This window comes from Heloderma suspectum, chromosome 7 (genome assembly GCF_057233095.1).
Source record: "Heloderma suspectum isolate Gila_16-S chromosome 7, 16-S_ref, whole genome shotgun sequence".
Classification (NCBI taxonomy): Eukaryota; Metazoa; Chordata; class Lepidosauria; order Squamata; family Helodermatidae; genus Heloderma; species Heloderma suspectum.
This window is the reverse complement of record NC_139464.1, coordinates 33,835,951-33,853,891: the sequence shown is the minus strand read 5'-3', so window position 1 is coordinate 33,853,891 and position 17,941 is coordinate 33,835,951. Positions and strand designations below refer to the sequence as shown.

The 17,941-nt window shown below is 42.4% G+C and overlaps 2 protein-coding genes across 8 annotated transcripts in view; one reads left to right on the top strand and one right to left on the bottom strand.

Moving 5' to 3' along the window:
* The window catches only part of MYBPC1 (myosin binding protein C1), an 86,590-nt gene that overhangs the window by 36,178 nt on the left and 32,471 nt on the right, over positions 1-17,941 (bottom strand). For all 5 annotated transcript variants that reach the window (XM_084809578.1, XM_084809581.1, XM_084809579.1 and 2 more), the window contains 7 exons: positions 16,571-16,703; positions 13,517-13,641; positions 11,902-12,007; positions 9,539-9,705; positions 6,015-6,177; positions 3,629-3,735; positions 781-914 (listed from right to left, as the gene is read on the bottom strand). In XM_084809578.1, coding sequence (XP_084665704.1) covers positions 781-914; positions 3,629-3,735; positions 6,015-6,177; positions 9,539-9,705; positions 11,902-12,007; positions 13,517-13,641; positions 16,571-16,703 — 935 coding nt within the window. The remainder of the gene's footprint in view (positions 1-780; positions 915-3,628; positions 3,736-6,014; positions 6,178-9,538; positions 9,706-11,901; positions 12,008-13,516; positions 13,642-16,570; positions 16,704-17,941) is intronic.
* LOC146339506 (uncharacterized) overlaps positions 1-17,941 on the top strand; it is a 60,666-nt gene that overhangs the window by 42,355 nt on the left and 370 nt on the right. Inside the window, exons 4-5 of one of the 3 annotated variants that reach the window (XM_084809593.1) lie at positions 5,716-5,826; positions 15,684-17,932. The gene's annotated coding sequence lies outside the window, so the exon portion shown is untranslated. Of the gene's footprint in view, positions 1-5,715; positions 9,964-15,683; positions 17,933-17,941 lie in introns of those variants that run through there. The other 2 variants (XM_084809594.1, XM_084809592.1) reach the window with 2 other exon arrangements.

Genomic DNA, 17,941 nt, shown 5'->3' with positions numbered 1-17,941 from the left:
GGGAAGAGAGATAATTAACATTAAGGGGACTCCACCAGGAGATTGGAAAATCAGAATTGAAGTATGATATATAATAAGGAATCTGCACAACTAGCTACAAGATATATACAGAAATCTAAACAGTATACATTAAAGTCATTTGAATAAGAGATTGAATAGTTCTCAATTCTATTATTATTAAGCTGTCGTCTATAGAAAATAATGAATTGATTACTAGGAGACAGCATGGGTTTATCAAGAATAAATCATGTCAGATCAACCATGTCTCCTTTTTTTAAAAATCAAGTTACTAGTTTAGTAGATCATCGGAATGCTATGGACATAATATATCTTGATTTCAACAAAGCATTTGACAAAGTCTCCCATGATATCCTTGTCAACAAGATGGTACAATGGGGACTGGATGATCCACTGTTAGGTGGATCCACAGCTTGTTGAACAACTGTACCCAGCAAGCTCTCATTAATGGCTTTGCATTAATCTGGAGGGAGGTCTCAAGTAGAGTGCCAGTTTATGGATGGTACCCATATCTGCCTAATTATTTGATAGTTGGAAGAGATTGCAACAGACAGTAGATGGACATATCAGCCACAGACAATGTGCTTTGCATGCAGAATGTCCCAGTTCAACCCCTGGCATCTCCAGTTAAAAGGTAGCTCAGGTAGCAAGTGATGTAGCAAGTCACAGACACACGTATTTTATTGTAAAATATAACACAACAAATTCTTTTTAAAAAGTTTGACACCAAACTGCAGACATAGGTCTACATTTCAGTCATACCTTGTCCCCTCTGCTCCACATAACCTTTGGAGGAGGCTCTCCAGAGACAGGGATTTCAAGTCGTAACTTGGTTCCTGCAACAACTGTCACTGTATTACCATCACCAAGCCCATCAAGATGGATTTTAGGAGGATCTGCAAAATTGAGAGGAATTTCCAACATGAGAGGAACATTTCAATAAGTGCACTGATCTCCACATGCACAACACAAAGCCCAATAATATAATATAGAAAAAATGGCCAAAACTTGTGCATTTTTCTGGCATTTGATTCCTTGGAATTAGTAAATCAATCCTATGTACTTCCCCAATTCCTGTTAGGAAGTCATCCATGCAACACTTGGTTCCTTCAAATGCTATAATCAGAAATATTACAGACACACCCACAATTCAATTCATGCCAAGTGTTGCATTCCCATGGGGAGAGATTGTAGCTCAGGGGCAGTGCACATGTTTTGCATGCAGAATATGTCAGGTTCAAGCCCTTGCATCTCCACTTAAAAACAAAGGATTGGGTAGCAGGTGATAGGAGCAGTGAAAGACTCTGGAAAGCTGCTCCCGGTCAGGATAGACAATACTGGGCTGGATGGCAAATAGTTTTCCTGATATATGGCAGCTCTCTATGTTCTTTCACACTAAATGTTTGCTGTTGCAAAGTCAGAGCCTATTCACATGACTACTGAAAAATGTATCTGACTATTTCCAGTTGTTGTTGAAATTTGGGGGCTGAATTTTAGTTGTCCAATAGCTCCTGTGAGGACTATCTGTGATCCTCCTCCTGGGTCAGGACAGATTAGGCCTACAAACCTGAGCTCAGAGACAACCTGGTAGGTCCAGAAGTTGTACCAGAAGCAGAAAGAGAACCTGGAGGAATCCTCCAAGGTGTAGACAACCCAGCAGAACAAATCTCTCCCAAGAATGTGGGAGTGCATACAGTCAGAAGAGTCTGAAGTGCACACTTCTGAATACCATTAATTTGCTGCATCTTTAATGATGTGTCTGGCAAGGGCAGAGCTTGTAAGGTCACTTTGTGAAATACTGAAGTAGAAATCCTGCCTCTTAGGAAAGACGGTGCACACAAGGCCAGCCATTAAAACCAGAGGCCAAGGGTGCCACAGAAGACCTCAGCAGTCGAGAAAGCCCTGATGCTATTCCCTGAGCTTTGTGGTCAAACCATGCAACTACACAGTGTTAGCTCCAAACCTGGATATTATTCCAACTTCCTGTTTTAGAGGTTGTTGGAGCCCACCTGAAGTAGGTAGGATCTCTAGTCCCTAAAGGAGAGCTGCCCCTTGGGAGAATCAACCAGAACCAAATTACTTTGGAAGCCGCTTTAAGATGGAAGAAGGTCCATATAAAAAAGCATCCTGCTATTTGGGAAGTTTGGGGGTAACTTGTTTAAATGGGATATGGACTTTTCACATGAGCATGAACAAACTGCTGCCCATGTAGGAGTAAAAAGAGAGAGGCAGAGGCAGAGGGAGGGAGGGAGGGAGGGAGGGAGGGAGGGAGGGAGGGAGGGAAAGAAAGAAAGAAAGAAAGAAAGAAAGAAAGAAAGAAAGAAAGAAAGAAAAGCATCCAGCCATGCTTTCATTGGTTATGTAAACCAGGCCTCAACCATAGTCATTGATTTCGAGGCCAAACAGCCACACATTTTTGTCCATTTGTACATATTTTTGTTTCACATAAGCCTGTACAAATGGAATAAATATGGCTTATTTGTGCAATTGGTAATTGCGTGAATGGTTTTTAAAAAACAAACAGACAGCAGCCGCATAGGGGCCTGTTCCAGAGCATGTCTGTCGCAGGGGCAAATAGCTAAAGATTTGGACTGGCAACCTGCAGCTGCTATTTACTTAACGAAACAGTCATGCAATTACTAATTGAGTGAACAAGATCACATCTGTTTGGGAACAACAAAGAGTCCAGTGCAACCTTAAAGATTAAAAATGTCATTGAGTTGTTTTCTTGTGGCACCTTAACAGACCTTAGCAGTAGGAAGAGGCTGTAGCTCAGCGGTAAGAGCCCCTGCTTGGCATGCAGAACGTTCCAGGTTCAATCCAGGTAGGGCTAGGAAAAACTCCTGCCTGAAACCCTGGAGACATTCCGCCAGTTGGTGTAGACTAAGTGTAGGCAACCTGCTGCCCTCCAGATGCTTTGGACTACAACTCGCATAAGCCCGAGTCCCGATGGCCAGATATTATGGGAGCTGTAATCCAAAATATCTGGAGGGCACCAGGTTGCTTACCCCTGTTATGGACAAAATTGTGCTAGATGGACCAGGGGTCTGATTCAGTATTAAGCAGCTTCCTGTGTGCCACAAGTCCCATTGTAACTACATGATGGGAGGGGGCATAGCTCAGCTCTAGCACATGTTTTGCATACAGAAGATCCCAGATTTGATCCCAGTATCTCCAGGTACGGCTAGGAAAGAATCCTGCCTGAAACCCTGGAGAGCCGCTGCCAGTCAGTGTCAACAATACTGCGCTAGATGGAGTAACAGTCTGACTCTGTAGAAGACAGCTTTCTAGGTTCCTGTTTAATGTTTAAGGTGCCTCAGGACTCTTTCCTGTTTTTGCTACACCAGATTAACATGGCTACCTCTGTGGAATACCCATCATCTTGTAGGCCACAGTGAGACTCGGGCATAGCTGCTAACTCTACCATTTCCCCAGAATGCCACAATGCTAAATGCAGGAAACCAGCACTAGATCACCACTAGATCATCCAATTGTTCCAATCTCCATTTTAGGACTAGCGATACATTATATCTGTGGTCTATGCAGGGCTGCCTCTGAATATTAAATTGCACATGTCACAAGTCAAATAAAAGAGGCACCAGGAAGTTACCTATAATATGCACTTTGCACGAGATGTTGACATTATAGGCATCTGGAACGAACATGTATTCGCCGTCATCCTCAACAAGTGAGCTATTAATAATTAGCCGATGGATTCTGTGGAAGATCAAGACGGAAGAAGTGAACACATTATTGTGCAAGGACTTAACATAGGTACGAGACTATAAACATACGGTGTATACTGTATGACGATACAAAATGCAGTCATTATTGTTATATAGACCCAATTATTTTAATATTTCTGAATCTAAAGGAGAGTTTTTATATACATTCTTTCAGAGATTTTTTACCACCAAGATTCAAAGAAGAAAAACTGAAGGGCTCCACTGAACTATTCTAGGATTCTATGAACCCTATGGAGAATTCTTCCTGTGCACACAGCAGCTACACACATGATAGGAGGAAGTGGATTTTTTTTATTAGGATTCCATATTAACTACTTTAAGGTGCAATCCTATGCATGCTTAGACAGAAAAAATGTCCTACAATTCACAGCATCCCTTTTAAAAACAACAAGGGTGAAGAGTTGCAAACTAGAGTAACGATCTGCCATTTTGTGATTCTTTTTTTATTGGCCACATTTGGGTATCGCAGAAAGCCAGCATTTTTTTTTAAATTCTTACTTACTACAGACAAGCAAAGATGCTGGGACATGCTGCTTGATCACTCCCACTTGGCTCTTCCTGCCAACGGTCAACCATGGTTTGTTTAGCATGATGTCCAAACTGGGAACTCTGGCTTATTCTCCGCCTAACACACCAGAGTTATAAGCCAGGGCTTGGTTTTAGCTTATGACTCTAGCTTGTTAGAAGAAGAACAAGCCAGAGTTCCTGGTTCTGTCTTCCAATGGATGCAATATTTTCAGTGGTCTCACTTCAGGAATGACAGAACTTATAGCAGCAGTTTGCTCTTCATTCAGAAATTAATTTTCCTTCAGAAATGAGGAATGCGAGAGAAAATACAGCAGCATGCCTGCTATTAATTTGTTTAAAAAACCATGGTAGATTCTAATCTTAGATCTCTGGTGTCTCAGCTAGTTTAGCCCTTTCACTTTGGTAGAAACAGAGGGGCTTTATTTATTTTGCATGGCCATAATGACTAAAGATTCTTGACTCAGGGATATTATTCAGAGCCAATCATCTCTATCCCTGTAGTTTGGAGGTTTCACCTATAAACCTCGCTTGCTTGCATCACTTTCAGAGCACTGTTCACTTTCAGTTAATTCTGAACTACAGCCCCCTATGCAGACCTAAGATAAATAAATATGACCTTGCCATTCTTCAAAAGGTCACATATCTAGAAAGAATAGAGGTAGGCCAAAAGCTTCATTAGCCATGTTATTATTCTCCTTACTTTCAACTTCACTTTATTCTGACAGACCCTTGGAATGTGTAATTGAATGAGACAGGAGTGAGTCATTTTATGAGGGCAACTGATTGTGTAACAAAGCAACCAAGCTGAAAGGATTTGCCAAGTGATAAAAACACAACAGCTTCTCAGTGGGGCGGGAGCAGTCACTCTGTAAAAAAATGTCGAGCAAGTGCCCTGGATCCTTGTGTTCCATATACGGCTATAGTAAATTGACAAGGACCATTTCCAAGCTGTTTCACCAATCTCAAAATCAGCTGTTTTGTTCCAGCTATATTTCAGGGCTGAGCTAACACTCTTTTGGAATGAAGAGAAGTAGAATGATCGCCAGTTTGTTTTTCCTAAGAAGCTCTATTCTGAGGTGCTTTTTGAATTTTGGGAAATGCAAAATGTTTGCCACCATAAAAAAAAAAAGGCTACCTCCTTTGTCACACACTGAGGAATGACGCTATAGTGGTCAGCAGTAGAATATCTAAAAACACACACTTTCACAGAGTGGACATATAAAAAAAATTACTTTCACATATTCCTTCAAGCAGCTCATTTTCTTTGAGAGGCACAGTGTTTGCACACCCCTCCAAAGAATGGATGATGACTAAAGCCATTACATGCTGTCCATGCAAACCTATTTTTAAACCTGAACTACTAAGAAATAAAAAATATGTTTTTACATTTGGATTTCTTTCTCTCTTGTTACGTTTTTTATAGGAAAAAACCCCACCCCAAGATATTTTATTTGAAAGAAGATCCGAAAGTTTAAAAGTGTTCCATGCCATTTGGAAGGGGGAGGAGTGCAATCCTATGCATATCTGATCAGAAGTAAGCACCATTGAGTTCAACCGAACTTACTCCCAAGTAAACATGCGGAAGAATCAGTGAAATGATCTGAAGAAACAAAGTTGGGGGAGGGACCATTTCATAAAATTGCTTCTCCTTGAATTACTGGGTCAATTTCATGAATTTTTGTTCAGATGACTGTTTCTCCCCAGCCCTAGTTGCATGCCTACCTTCCTTTGTGATATAGCTTGATGCGGTCACTGGGCTGGAGTAGCTGCCCATTCTTGTACCACTTCCCTTCCAGATTTTCAGAGATTTCACATTTCAAAGAGAGCTCTTTGCCAAGCCTCACGGTCTGGTCTTCCAATGAATGCAATATCTTCAATGGTCTCACTTCAGAAATAAGGATTGAGAGGAATTATGGCAGCATTTCACCATGAGCACTTCATGTCAGTGATGCTGAACTGGAACATAGTTTTGCAGGTCTGGAACATATGCAGGAGCACAGGAAGCTACTGCATAGATCAGGGGTGCAGAACCTCAGGCCTGGGGCCAAATCCAGCCCTCCCGGTGTCCCAAGCTGTACCTTCAAGTTTTCTCAGAGGCCCACACTCCTTCCCCTGGCCCCTACTCCTTTCCTCTGACCACCGAACATTTGGTGGCCTCCCAATTGCTGTGCAGTCTTTTCCTCATTCTAAAAAGTTGACATGCCCCTCCTACATCTTAGTTACTGGCAGTAAGAGCTTTAAGCTAAAATATATTTGTATTTTGGGGTGTTTGGGCCCTTCCTCTTTTGCCTTTGGTCCTGCCCACCACTGGAATGTGGCTTCTGAGAGCATCTCCAAAATGGAATTTGGTCCTCCAGCTGAAAGAGGTTCAACACTCCTGGCATCCATCCACAGTGGATATTCCACAGGCACAGGGTCTTCTGCCCTATCACTGGAGTGCTGGGGGTGGGGAGCTCCATGCAGGCTAAGTCATTACAGTGTGTGTGTGTATGTGTAAGCCCAGAGCCCTCAAAGTTCCAATGCGTACCTAAGAACCTACCAAGCTTTGGATTAGGGCCTTAGGAAATGAGCCATTAACTGTGTAAATGCAATTAATGTGCACATATTTCATTACATAAATAGCAGCCACTGAGAAGCCTGAATAGCCGTGGGAGATGGGGGGTTCCAACAAAAATGGCCTCTCTGAAGCAGCTATTTGCATTTAAAGGAAACGTCCACTGGCACGATGAGAGCTCCCCTTGTAATGCAAATAATATCTTCAGAGAGGATATTATTATTATTATCAAAGCTCAATGTAAATTCCAGAGAAACAAAGTTCAAAACTTTGGGCTATTTTGTCAGGACCATGGCAGGGAGAGAAAAATTTCCCCTCTCCACCCCTCCCGCAGCTGCTCAGGCTTCCCTGAGTCTGCTATTTACATATCAAGAAACGTACATGTTAATTGCATTACTGCAATTCATGTCATGTCTAGTTTGGCCCTTAGAAGTAGTTATTGGTAAGGATGTCCATAACTTGAATTATCTGCTAAGGGTGCAATCCTATGCATGTTTAGACAGAGAAAAGGCCTACAACTCCCAGCATTCCCCTGGGAATTCTCCTAAATCATATCCCTTATGAATATACAGTGGAGGTGACAAATAGATTTAAGGGATTAGACCTGATAGACAGAGTGCCTGAGGAACTATGGATGGAGGTCCGTAACATTGTTCAGGAGGCAGCAACTCAATCCATCCCAAAGAAAAAGAAATGCAAGAAAGCAAAGTGGCTGTCTGAGGAGGTTTTACCAGTAGCTGAGGAAAGAAGGGAAGCAAAAAGCAAGAGAGAAAGGGGAAGATATACCCAACTGAATGCTGAGTTCCAGAGAATAGCAAGGAGAGACAAGAAGGCCTTCTTAAATGAACAATGCAAAGAAATCGAGGAAAACAATAGAATGGGAAAGACTAGAGATCTCTTCAAGAAAATTGGAGATCTCAAAGGGACGTTTTGTGCAAAGACGGGCATGATAAAGGACAAAGAAGGCAGAGACCTAACAGAAGCAGATGAGATTAAGAAGTGGTGGAAAGAATACACAGAACTATACAGGAAAGATCTGAATGTCCCTGATAGCCATGATAGTGCAGTCACTGAACTTGAGCCGGACATCCTAGAGAGTGAAGTCAAGTGAGCCTTAGGAAGCATTACTAACAACAAAGCTAGTGGAGATGACAGTATTCCAGCTGAGCTATTTAAAATCCTAAAAGATGATGCTGTTAAAGTGCTGCACTCAATATGCCAACAAATTTGGGACACTCATCAGTAGCCACAAGACTGGAAAAGGTCAGTTTACATTCCAATTCCAAACAAGGGCAATGCCAAAGAGTGTTCAAACTACCGTACAATTGCGCTCATTTCACATGCCAGCAAGGTTATGCTCAAAATCCTACAAGCTAGGCTTCAGCAGTATGTGAACCAAGAATTACCAGAAGTACACACGGGGTTTCGAAGAGGCAGAGGAACTAGAGATCAAATCGCCAACATTTGCTGGATCATGGAGAAAGCAAGAGAATTCCAGAAAAACATCTATTTCTGCTTCATTGACTATGCTAAAGCCTTTGATTGTGTGGATCACAACAAACTGCGCCAAATTCTTAAAGAGATGGGAGTACCAGACCACCTTACCTGTCTCCTGAGAAACCTGTACAAGGGTCAAGAAGCAACAGTAAGAACCGGACATGGAACAACTGGTTGGTTCAAAATTGGGAAAGGAGTATGACAAGGCTGTATATTGTCACCCTGCTTATTTAACTTATATGCAGAGTACATCATGAGAAACGCCAGGTTGGATGAATCACAGGTCAGAATTAAGATTGCTGGGAGAATTATCAACAACCTCAGATACACAGATGATACCACCCTAATGGCAGAAAGCGAAGAGGATCTAAAGAGCCTTTTGATGAGGGTGAAAGTGGAGAGTGCAAAAGCTGGTCTGAAACTCAACTTTAAAAAAACTAAGATCATGGCATCTGGCCCCATCACTTCCTGGCATATAGAAGGGGAAGAAATGGAAACAGTGACAGATTCTATTTTCTTGGGCTCCAAGATCACTGCAGATTGTGACTGTAGCCATGAAATTAAAAGACGCTTGCTCCTTGGGAGGAAAGCTATGGCCAACCTAGACAGCATCCTAAGAAGCAGAGACATCACCTTGCCGACAAAGGTTCATATAATCAAAGCTATGGTTTTCCCAGTAGTAACGTATGGCTGTGAGAGCTGGACTATAAGGAAGGCTGAGCGCCGAAGAATGGATGCTTTCGAACTGTGGTGCTGGAGAAGACTCGTACGAGTCCCCTGGACTGCAAGGAGGTCAAATCAGTCAATCCTAAAGGAAATCAAACCTGAGTGCTCATTGGAAGGACAGATACTGAAGCTGAAGCTCAAATATTTTGGCCACCTAATGCGAAGAGAAAACTCTCTGGAAAAGACCCTGATGCTGGGAAAGACTGAAGGCAAAAGGAGAAGGGGACGGCAGAGGATGAGATGGCTAGATGGCATCACTGATGCAATGAATATGAAGTTGAGCACGTTCCGGGAGAGAGGGCAGGACAGGAAGGCCTGGCGTGCTATGGTCCATGGGGTCACGAAGAGTCAGACATGACTTAACGACTGAACAACAACAACAACAACAACAATGAGTAATTAAGGAGGCTTTAGAGGGAACATCACATGTACAATTTCTAGTGCAACTAGAAAGCCACTCTTCACTTACAGTCAACGTTTAGTTTGGCAGCTGATTGTCCTCCAGTTGTCATTGCAGAATAAGCTCCTCTGTCAGCTTTGGTCGCTTCTTCGATGATCAGAGTGTGCTTTTTTCCCTCAACCTTCACTTTGTATCGAGATTTACCCTCAAGGGGTAACTCCACGCCATTTTTAAACCTGATCGAGAATAACAACACAAGCAAAGAAACCAAAGGTCTTACAGTCATAGAATCATAGAGTTGGAGGGTGCCTCAGAGATCATCTAGTCCAACCCCTGCTCAAAGTAGGCTTTTGATAAGTACTAGTGCTAAAACCAGGGCTTGCAATCTTTGCCTGACTGGAAAGAGGTATCTGTCGATTTTTTTTTAAAATGTGGTAGACAGTGCAGGCGACTTTTGAAACAACTGAAAATATTTCCATAAAGAGCCCCTTGCTAAACATAAGTTATTGCTGTCAAAATATTTTCTTAAGATTATATTTTTATATTTGTGGGATGTTGTTTATTTTATTTATTTATTTATTTTTATTTTATGTCTATACTACCCAATAGCTGAAGCTCTCAGGGTGGTTCACAAAACATGTTCAATTTGGATTCTTCCTAGAATTCATTTGGATAATCACAGATTTCACATAATGGCCCAGTTCACACGTTTTTAAAACTCTGGGTTGTTGTGAATGAGCAAGTGTGCTGGTAGAAACTGCCTGATCACTTCCATTACAAGTGGGAATGGCTAAACAACCCAGGGATGCTCCATCCTTGGGTTGTTTGTTTTGACATGTGACCCAGGAACTCTGGGCTGTCTCTCCCCAAATAAGCCAGAGAAATAACCCAGAAACCAACCAACGTTTATTTCTCTGGCTTGTTGGGGGAAGAGACAAGCCAGAGTTCCTGGTACAAACATCATGACAAACAACCCAAGGACAGAGCATCCCTGAGTTGTTTAGCAGCTCCCTTTTGCAGTGAGAGTGAATGGGCAATGTGCATGAGCATGCTCCCTTGTTCATAACAACCCAGGGTTTTTTAAAAAACCAGTATTGCCACATCTCTTGAAATGCCCATCATCATATATTTTGTCTCTCTCAGCAATAGCCTTTCATCAAGCACAAGCAGTACGTATCTCTGGGATGGGATGCTTCCCAATAAGTAGTTTATCGTACAATAATCACCCTGTGAATGGGTTGTCTCATTGCACCAGTACTAGTTACATTTTACGTATATTTAAAGCCCTCTCTATCATGAGGGCTGGGGTGAATAACAACAGTTTTACAAACTTGCATTGTCAGCTTTGGTTATTTCCAAAGATGAGAATGTGTTTCTTTAACTGTCCACCTTCACTTTGTATCGATGTTTCCCATCAAGGGGCAGCTCCTTTTAAACCACTTTTAAACTTGATCAAGCTCAACAAGCCACAAATAGCTTTATTCAGTGTTAACTCAGTAGCCATGCAGCAAAATGGTGATCTGGTAGTTGATGGCTATGGTTACTGGTCCCTCACCAATATGAACAAGGGAAACTCTGTTTTCATCAATGCCCAGGAATGCTCCTCACATGCACTTTATTTATTTACAATATTTCTATACTATTCCATATCTAAACAGATTCTGGAGTGGTGAACAATAAAAGATAAGAAGAATAAAACACCACATTAATGTTTTTTTTTTAAAAAAAACCAATACCATTAAAAACCATGGCTGGTCAATCAAGGAAGGCTTCTTGAACGAAAGATGCTTTCAGCAGGTGCCAAAAACAGCACTATGTTCCTCCAGAGGAAAGGCGTTCCATAGAAAAGGGGCCACCACACTGAAGGCTGCTCTGGGTGGACTACAATCTGGCCATAGGTCCATGTGGAACCACCAGGAGCATGCCCTCTGATGACTGCAGTTGATAAGGGAGAAGATGCTCTCCCAGGTATTAGCGTGACTGTTCACATGTGGGCATGCACCAAAGCTGTTGAAATGCCATATGTACACTTCACAGCATCTAAAACTAGTTAATCCCAAGGTAGCTTTTATCTACCTTCATACGATGCTAGAACCAGTGGAGGCTGGTGGCTCCAATGTCAGTGGGGCAGTAAATCCATTCCAGGTTTCTGTCAGAACCAGTCAGACCTCTAAAGCAGCTATCCAAGGTGGGGAGTAAATAGCTCCTTTAGAGTTCTGACTGATTCTGACTGAAGCCTGGAGTGCATTCATTGCCCCACTGATATCGGAGCCACCAGCCTCCACTGGCTAAAACTAGACAGCTGTTATCCCTTTCTGAAAGATTCACAAGCTTCTGAAATACCCACACTCACCCCTAGCAAATTACTTTATTTAGTCACAACTAAGCTTAGTTAGATCAGCTTCAAATATTCATTAAAGAAGGTGGCATACCATTTCACATTTGCATCATCTTCAGACACTTCAACTGTCAATTCTATTCTGTCACCAATATAGGCATTGGTATCTTCCAGGCCTTTTGTCACAATCACTGGAGGCTCTAAAGGAAGAGGCAGTCATAACAATATCAGGAACAGGTTGTCATAAACAGTTTTCTTTGTATAAATCCTAACATCAGATAACTTCTAAAGATGTAAACCTCCTTTGAACCAGTAAGACCACGTTTCCACACACCAACTGGAAGAGTAAAGGAATGGAGGGTGGCCCAGCATCATACCTCATGGCACTATGATGGTACTGTCAGTTGAACCAAGACAGAAAGACACCATTTAGGGCAAGGGACACTGTTCCATTTTCACCTCCATTTCCTTTCTTTCAGACTACATATTATTACTTGTCTGTAGCATTTAAAGCCTTGAGTGCTTTGGGCCCAAGTTGCTTGAAGGACCCTCCTTTTCCTGTACCAGTCTGCCCATGCTCTGAGGTCATCGGCAGAGGCCATTCTCACTTGCCCACTGCCACGGGCTGTTTGGCTGGTGAGGACAAGGCAGATGGCATTTTTAGTGGTGGCCTCTAGAATCAGCTTCTATTGGGGGGTTGTTATGCCCCTTCTTTGGAGATCTTTAAGAAAGCTCTGAAGAACCGCCTGTTTTTGCTGGCCTTTCTGTAGTTCTTGTGCTGCTGGTTTTATTTATACTTTTTCTTTTTATTGACTTTCTATTGAATATTTTTTTAAATTATAATTATATTTGTTTGCATTGTGTGTTTTTAATCTTGTACACCACCTTCAATGGGTTCTACCCTTAAAGGTGGTCTCCAAATAATTTTAAATAAATAAACGTTTCTTCCAGCTCCCCAATTCTACACGCTATTATAGAAAAAAATACTAAGCGAGCCTGTGGGGAACATAGAAAGAAAGGGGAAGCAAGCCTGCCTCCTCATTCACACTGCAATGGTGGCAGGAAGCCCTGGGCATTGTGTCCAAAGTCACATTGCATCCTCCATTCCTTGGTCCCATTGGGCCTTCGAGTATAGGGCAGGAGAATGCAACATCTCAAAAGCTGTGATCAAACTATGGGAACCAGGAAGCTGGCCTGTTATACACTCACGCAATCAAGAATCAAAGAATTGTGGCTGTGGTGTAGTGGTTAGAATGTTGGACTGGGACTCGGGAGACCTGGATTCTAGTCCCAACCTGGCCACAAAGTTCACTGGATGACTTTGTCACTGACTCTCAGCCTAATCTGCCTCACAGGATTGTCGTGAGGATAAAATGGAGAGGAGGAGGACTATGTTAGCTGCCTTGGGTTCCTTGCAAGAGGAAAAAAGGACTGATATAAATGTATATAATAAATGTAAAATAAATATATACATTGGCATATTGTTGACCCATGACATTAGCATGATCTACATATAATTTCAATTAACAAGATAAGTAGCTACACTACCACAAGTGCAGATGGCCTATTTCATCTATTGTCATACTTCAACTGTGATCCGCCATGTAAAAGAACAACAACAAACCCCAGTTAACATCAATGAAGCTATGCCATTTTACATCAGCAGAGAAACTGACAGAAGCATTGAAATAAATACTGATATTGTTTACCTCTGACAAACAGTTCTGTAGAGCATTTCTCATCACCAGCGGTCACATGATAACGGGCATCATCTGTCAGTGTGCAATTGTTGATAAATAAAATCCTCTCATTACCTTTGTGCTCAAAAATGTATCTGTGTTAGAAAATGGCAAAATAACAAAATTGAAATTATTAATAGATGTAGTGATAATACAAACTATTCTTCAGCGTAAGCATCCCAGAAGGGTACTGCACAGGAATATCCCATTCAACAGGATACTTTAAAAACACTAATCTAATGATGTCCTTGGATTTATCATGCAGGATTTAAAAAATGCAAATAGCAACCCTTGGTATGCTGATAGTGATAATGAATGGGATTGCAGAAGATGTGGAGGGGAGAATTTAACCCTTTCCACCTGTGCTGTGGACCTGAGGAAAATCCCTCTGGGGGGAAATCCCAGTGGAGGATTTGCCCCCAATGAAAATACCTGCTTCAGAAGTGGGATTTGCCTCAGACCTTACTGCAATCCTGATAATTATCAGCCCCATCCTCCAGCTGATATTTGAAAACAATAACAACCCTGCATATTAAATGGAAATACGAATTTAATGTCACGTCTAGTTTGCCCCCAAGAGTGACAGAACACATTATTTCTACAGCAACCCCCCCACACACACACACACATATTGCAAATGCAGACTTCAAGAGCTCCGAACAGAATGTCTCTGAAACTCTAGTCAGCGAAGATAGAAATAACTCGTAACAGGAGCCTAGGTTTCACTCCAGCGCTCTTGACATTTTTTTAAAACATACAATAATAGCTGGGCTAAAGCAGCCAATATTACTGGTAGGCCAGATGGCTCAAGGGATAGGTAACAGGATATGGCGCCTTTCACCTTGAGGTCACGAGTTCACATTTGTCTCAGGTCAGTAATGACCAAAGCTCATTAGCATCTAACAGCTGCTCAGTGGCCTGAAAGTCGCAAGGTGTACATTCAATTTGGCTGGCTTCTTGAGCAGATATACTGGCCTTGGGGGAGCAGCCCGTGATCACAAGTACAATCAGTATTCTGCGTTGTATTCCTAGAATACAGCTGCCCTCAGGCACAGGAGGTCTTTCAGAGTAAGGATATAATTTTATTCTTGGATAAATTGCTCCTAAGATGTTTCTTCTTCTTTAAGAGTTAAATTTTGCATCTTTTGAGAAAGCACAGCAGAAAACATCTATCCCTTGCCCCATCACTCCCCTTGGCTGCTTTGCAAGGCTCTGAGTTGTGTCTCCATTTACTCACCATTCTTTGTGAGAGGAGGGTTTTTTTGCTCAGTCATTCCTTTTCTAAGACTCTTCACCTACCTTTTACTGCTAAACATAATGGAGGCAGTGAATTACTCAAGCTAACCTCCCATCTCACCTTGTACTGTGGAGCTCTAGCCTGTCAGGAGCTGCAGAACCTGAGCTCAGCAAGGCAATTTCTCACACTGTGGCAAATTTGTCTAGCTCAGAGGTAGGCGATGTGCTGCCTGTAGACACCTTTCTTGACACTCGCCAAGGTGTCCTGTCCCCTCCCACTTTCCCCCCTCTTTTTAAAAATTAACACATTTTCTAACTAGCACTGGGATCACTTCAAAGCAAAGCAAGAGCCTCCAGTTGCTGCCATCTTTATTTCCCATGAATGCCTCTCGGCTACATGATGGGGCTCAGAGACATTCTTAGGAAATGAAGATGGCAGGCAGCTGCAGGCACCACTCTGTTCTACTGTTCCTGTTGTAACATTTTTAAATATATTTATTATTTTATATCATTTTACATTGGTTTTTATATTGTTTTATATGTATTTTTATGCAAACTATTTTGAGGTCTTCAGATATCAAGTGGCATAGAAGTAGTTTAAATTAAATAAATAAATAAATAAATAAATCGGGAATCTTGCAGCTACAGTATCCCTGCCAGAATAGAATCACAGAACATAGAATGTTAAGAGTTGGAATGGTAAAATGTATGTATTAGACTTGCTGGTTCAGTCCATTTGGTCCAATATCCTCTTTCAAGCAGTTGCCTCTAGGGCTTTCTTCACACAGAGCTTTTATCCTGCGATTGAGATTGCTCCTTCAGTTTGCAGGCTCTTTATATGAAGCTGCGATCATCCAAGGCATCTCCTGCACTAAATGCCCTTTGTTCCGTTTTTAAACAGATTGCAGATAATGAGCTATCAAATTACCCTGTTGTGTTCTGCTTGAGTTCCCTCCGTGAAAAGAGGAGTGAAAAGAGGAAAAGCAACAAGAAGAGGAGCGAGATCAATGAAAGATAATGGAAGACTCAGATACAGGGAGAAGGAGTGGGGAAGGGGAGGGGGAAAAGGAAGCTCATGAAAAAGGGAGTTGTTGTGATCCTGCATTTAAAATGGAAGCAAAAAGCCTCGTGTTAAATGCAGGATTTTAGGCTGGTGTAGAGATGCCCTAGAAGTTCACAAGTAGGGCAGCCACAGGGGTTTTTCTCCCCAGAAAAACATCAGAGCTATATTGTTTGTTTGTTTGTTGTTACAGTTATCGTTGGGTTGCCTTTAAGGGTAGAACCCTTCCAAGGCGGCATATAACGCATACAACATAAAAACAAACAATGCAAAACAAGAAAATTAAATAAAAACCGTTCTTATACATAAAATCAACAGTTGATATATTTTTTTAAGGCCCGTGAAAACAGGTGCATCTTCAGAGCTTTCCTGAAGACCTGCAAAGAAAGGGCCTAACAAAATTCTGGTGGAAGCACATTCCAGAGGTTCAGGGCCACTACTAAAAATGCTGTCTCCTTTGTACTCATGAACCACCCTTGGTGGTGTGCAAGTGAGAAGGCCCTCTGTTGATAGCCTCAGAGTACGGACAGGCTGGTACAGGTGAAGGCGGTCCTTCAAAAGGCACAAACCTTTTAACGCTTTACTGCTTCTGAATACAGAGGTTCCACCTAAACATCATGAGTAATAGTGCTTGCCTGAATTATTTTTCCTGAACTAATCTAATTCTTTTAAATAAGACTATAAGAACTAGATAAGAAACCTAAATTTAGGTTAGTGGACATACTTACTTTCCACTTGGTCGTATTTCTTGGCCATTTTTATACCACTTGAGTTCAACTGTTGGATCAGCCAGCTCCACTGCAAACCTTACTCTACCTCCTTTATCCACTTGATATGCAGGATCCAGAATCTTAGCAAAAGCTGTTGGAGGAGAAAGATGTTGGGATGGAGGAGCAGAGACAGAAAATACTTGGAAACAAGTCTATTGTCACAAAACTTTACAATGCTTTAAAAAATAGTAATAAGTAGGATGATTTAACTGTATGACCTGGTTCGGACATCACAACAACCCATGGTTTAAACCAACTGTGAGTTGTGGTGAATGAGCAGGAGTGAGCAAACATCCTAGCTCCTGACTGCTCACCTGCTCCAGCTGCGCTAACTACCTAGGGACAGAGCGCTGTTTAGCATGACATACGAACCTGGAATTATGGGTTGTTGTTAGGGATGGCGGAGAATTCCACCACGCACTCCAATGAGAATTCTAAGAATCCAGCCCCCCAGAGTCTGTGGCGGAAGGAAAGACTAACCTCCACCACCAGGGGGAATCCACGCGGGGCCGGATCCTACCTTTCACCGGCCGTCTGCTGCCGCCTGTCCTGTCTGCTCTTGCCTGTCTTGGCGTCTGGTGTAGCGGACGCCATTTACGTCCCTGCTGTTTGCCATGATAGGCTATGTAAAGATTTACATAGCCTATCACTGCAAAGAACATGGACGCATATGGCGTCCGTTACACCATTTGTGTCCCTGTTCTTTGGGGTGATAGACTACGTAAAGATTTACATAGCCTATCACGGCAAATGGCAGGGACACAAATGGTGCCCGCTATGCCATTTGCGTCCCTGTTCTTTGCAGTGATGGGCTACGTAAAGATTTATGTAGCCTATTACTGCAAAGAACAGGGACACAAATGGCGCCCGCTACGTGGATGCCATTTGCATCCCAGCAGCCAGAGCCAGCCAGCAGCTCTGCAGACATACCACGGAGCGGAGCTGGCCAGGGCCAGCGAGGATTCCGCGGGGGAGGAACGGATCCCCCCCATGGACCCAAAGTAAGGGGGTTTCGTACAACCCTAGTTGTTGTAGAGGAACAATCCAGACTTGGAACCTATGTGTCCCAAGTCTGGGTTGTTCATCCCGCAACAACCCACAATTCTGGATTTGCACATCATGCTAAACAACCTAAAAATGGAGCATCCCTGGGGGGCGGTTTAGCACAGCAGGAGTTAGTCAGAGGGTGGGAGCCAGCACGGTCGCTCACTCCCAAACAACCCGTGGTTTAAACAAACCCAAAGGACTATGTTGTTTGACCAGTCCTATGTTTAAGATATTTCAAATATTATATTGCTGTTAATAAAATGTTAAAAAGGTAAAGGTAAA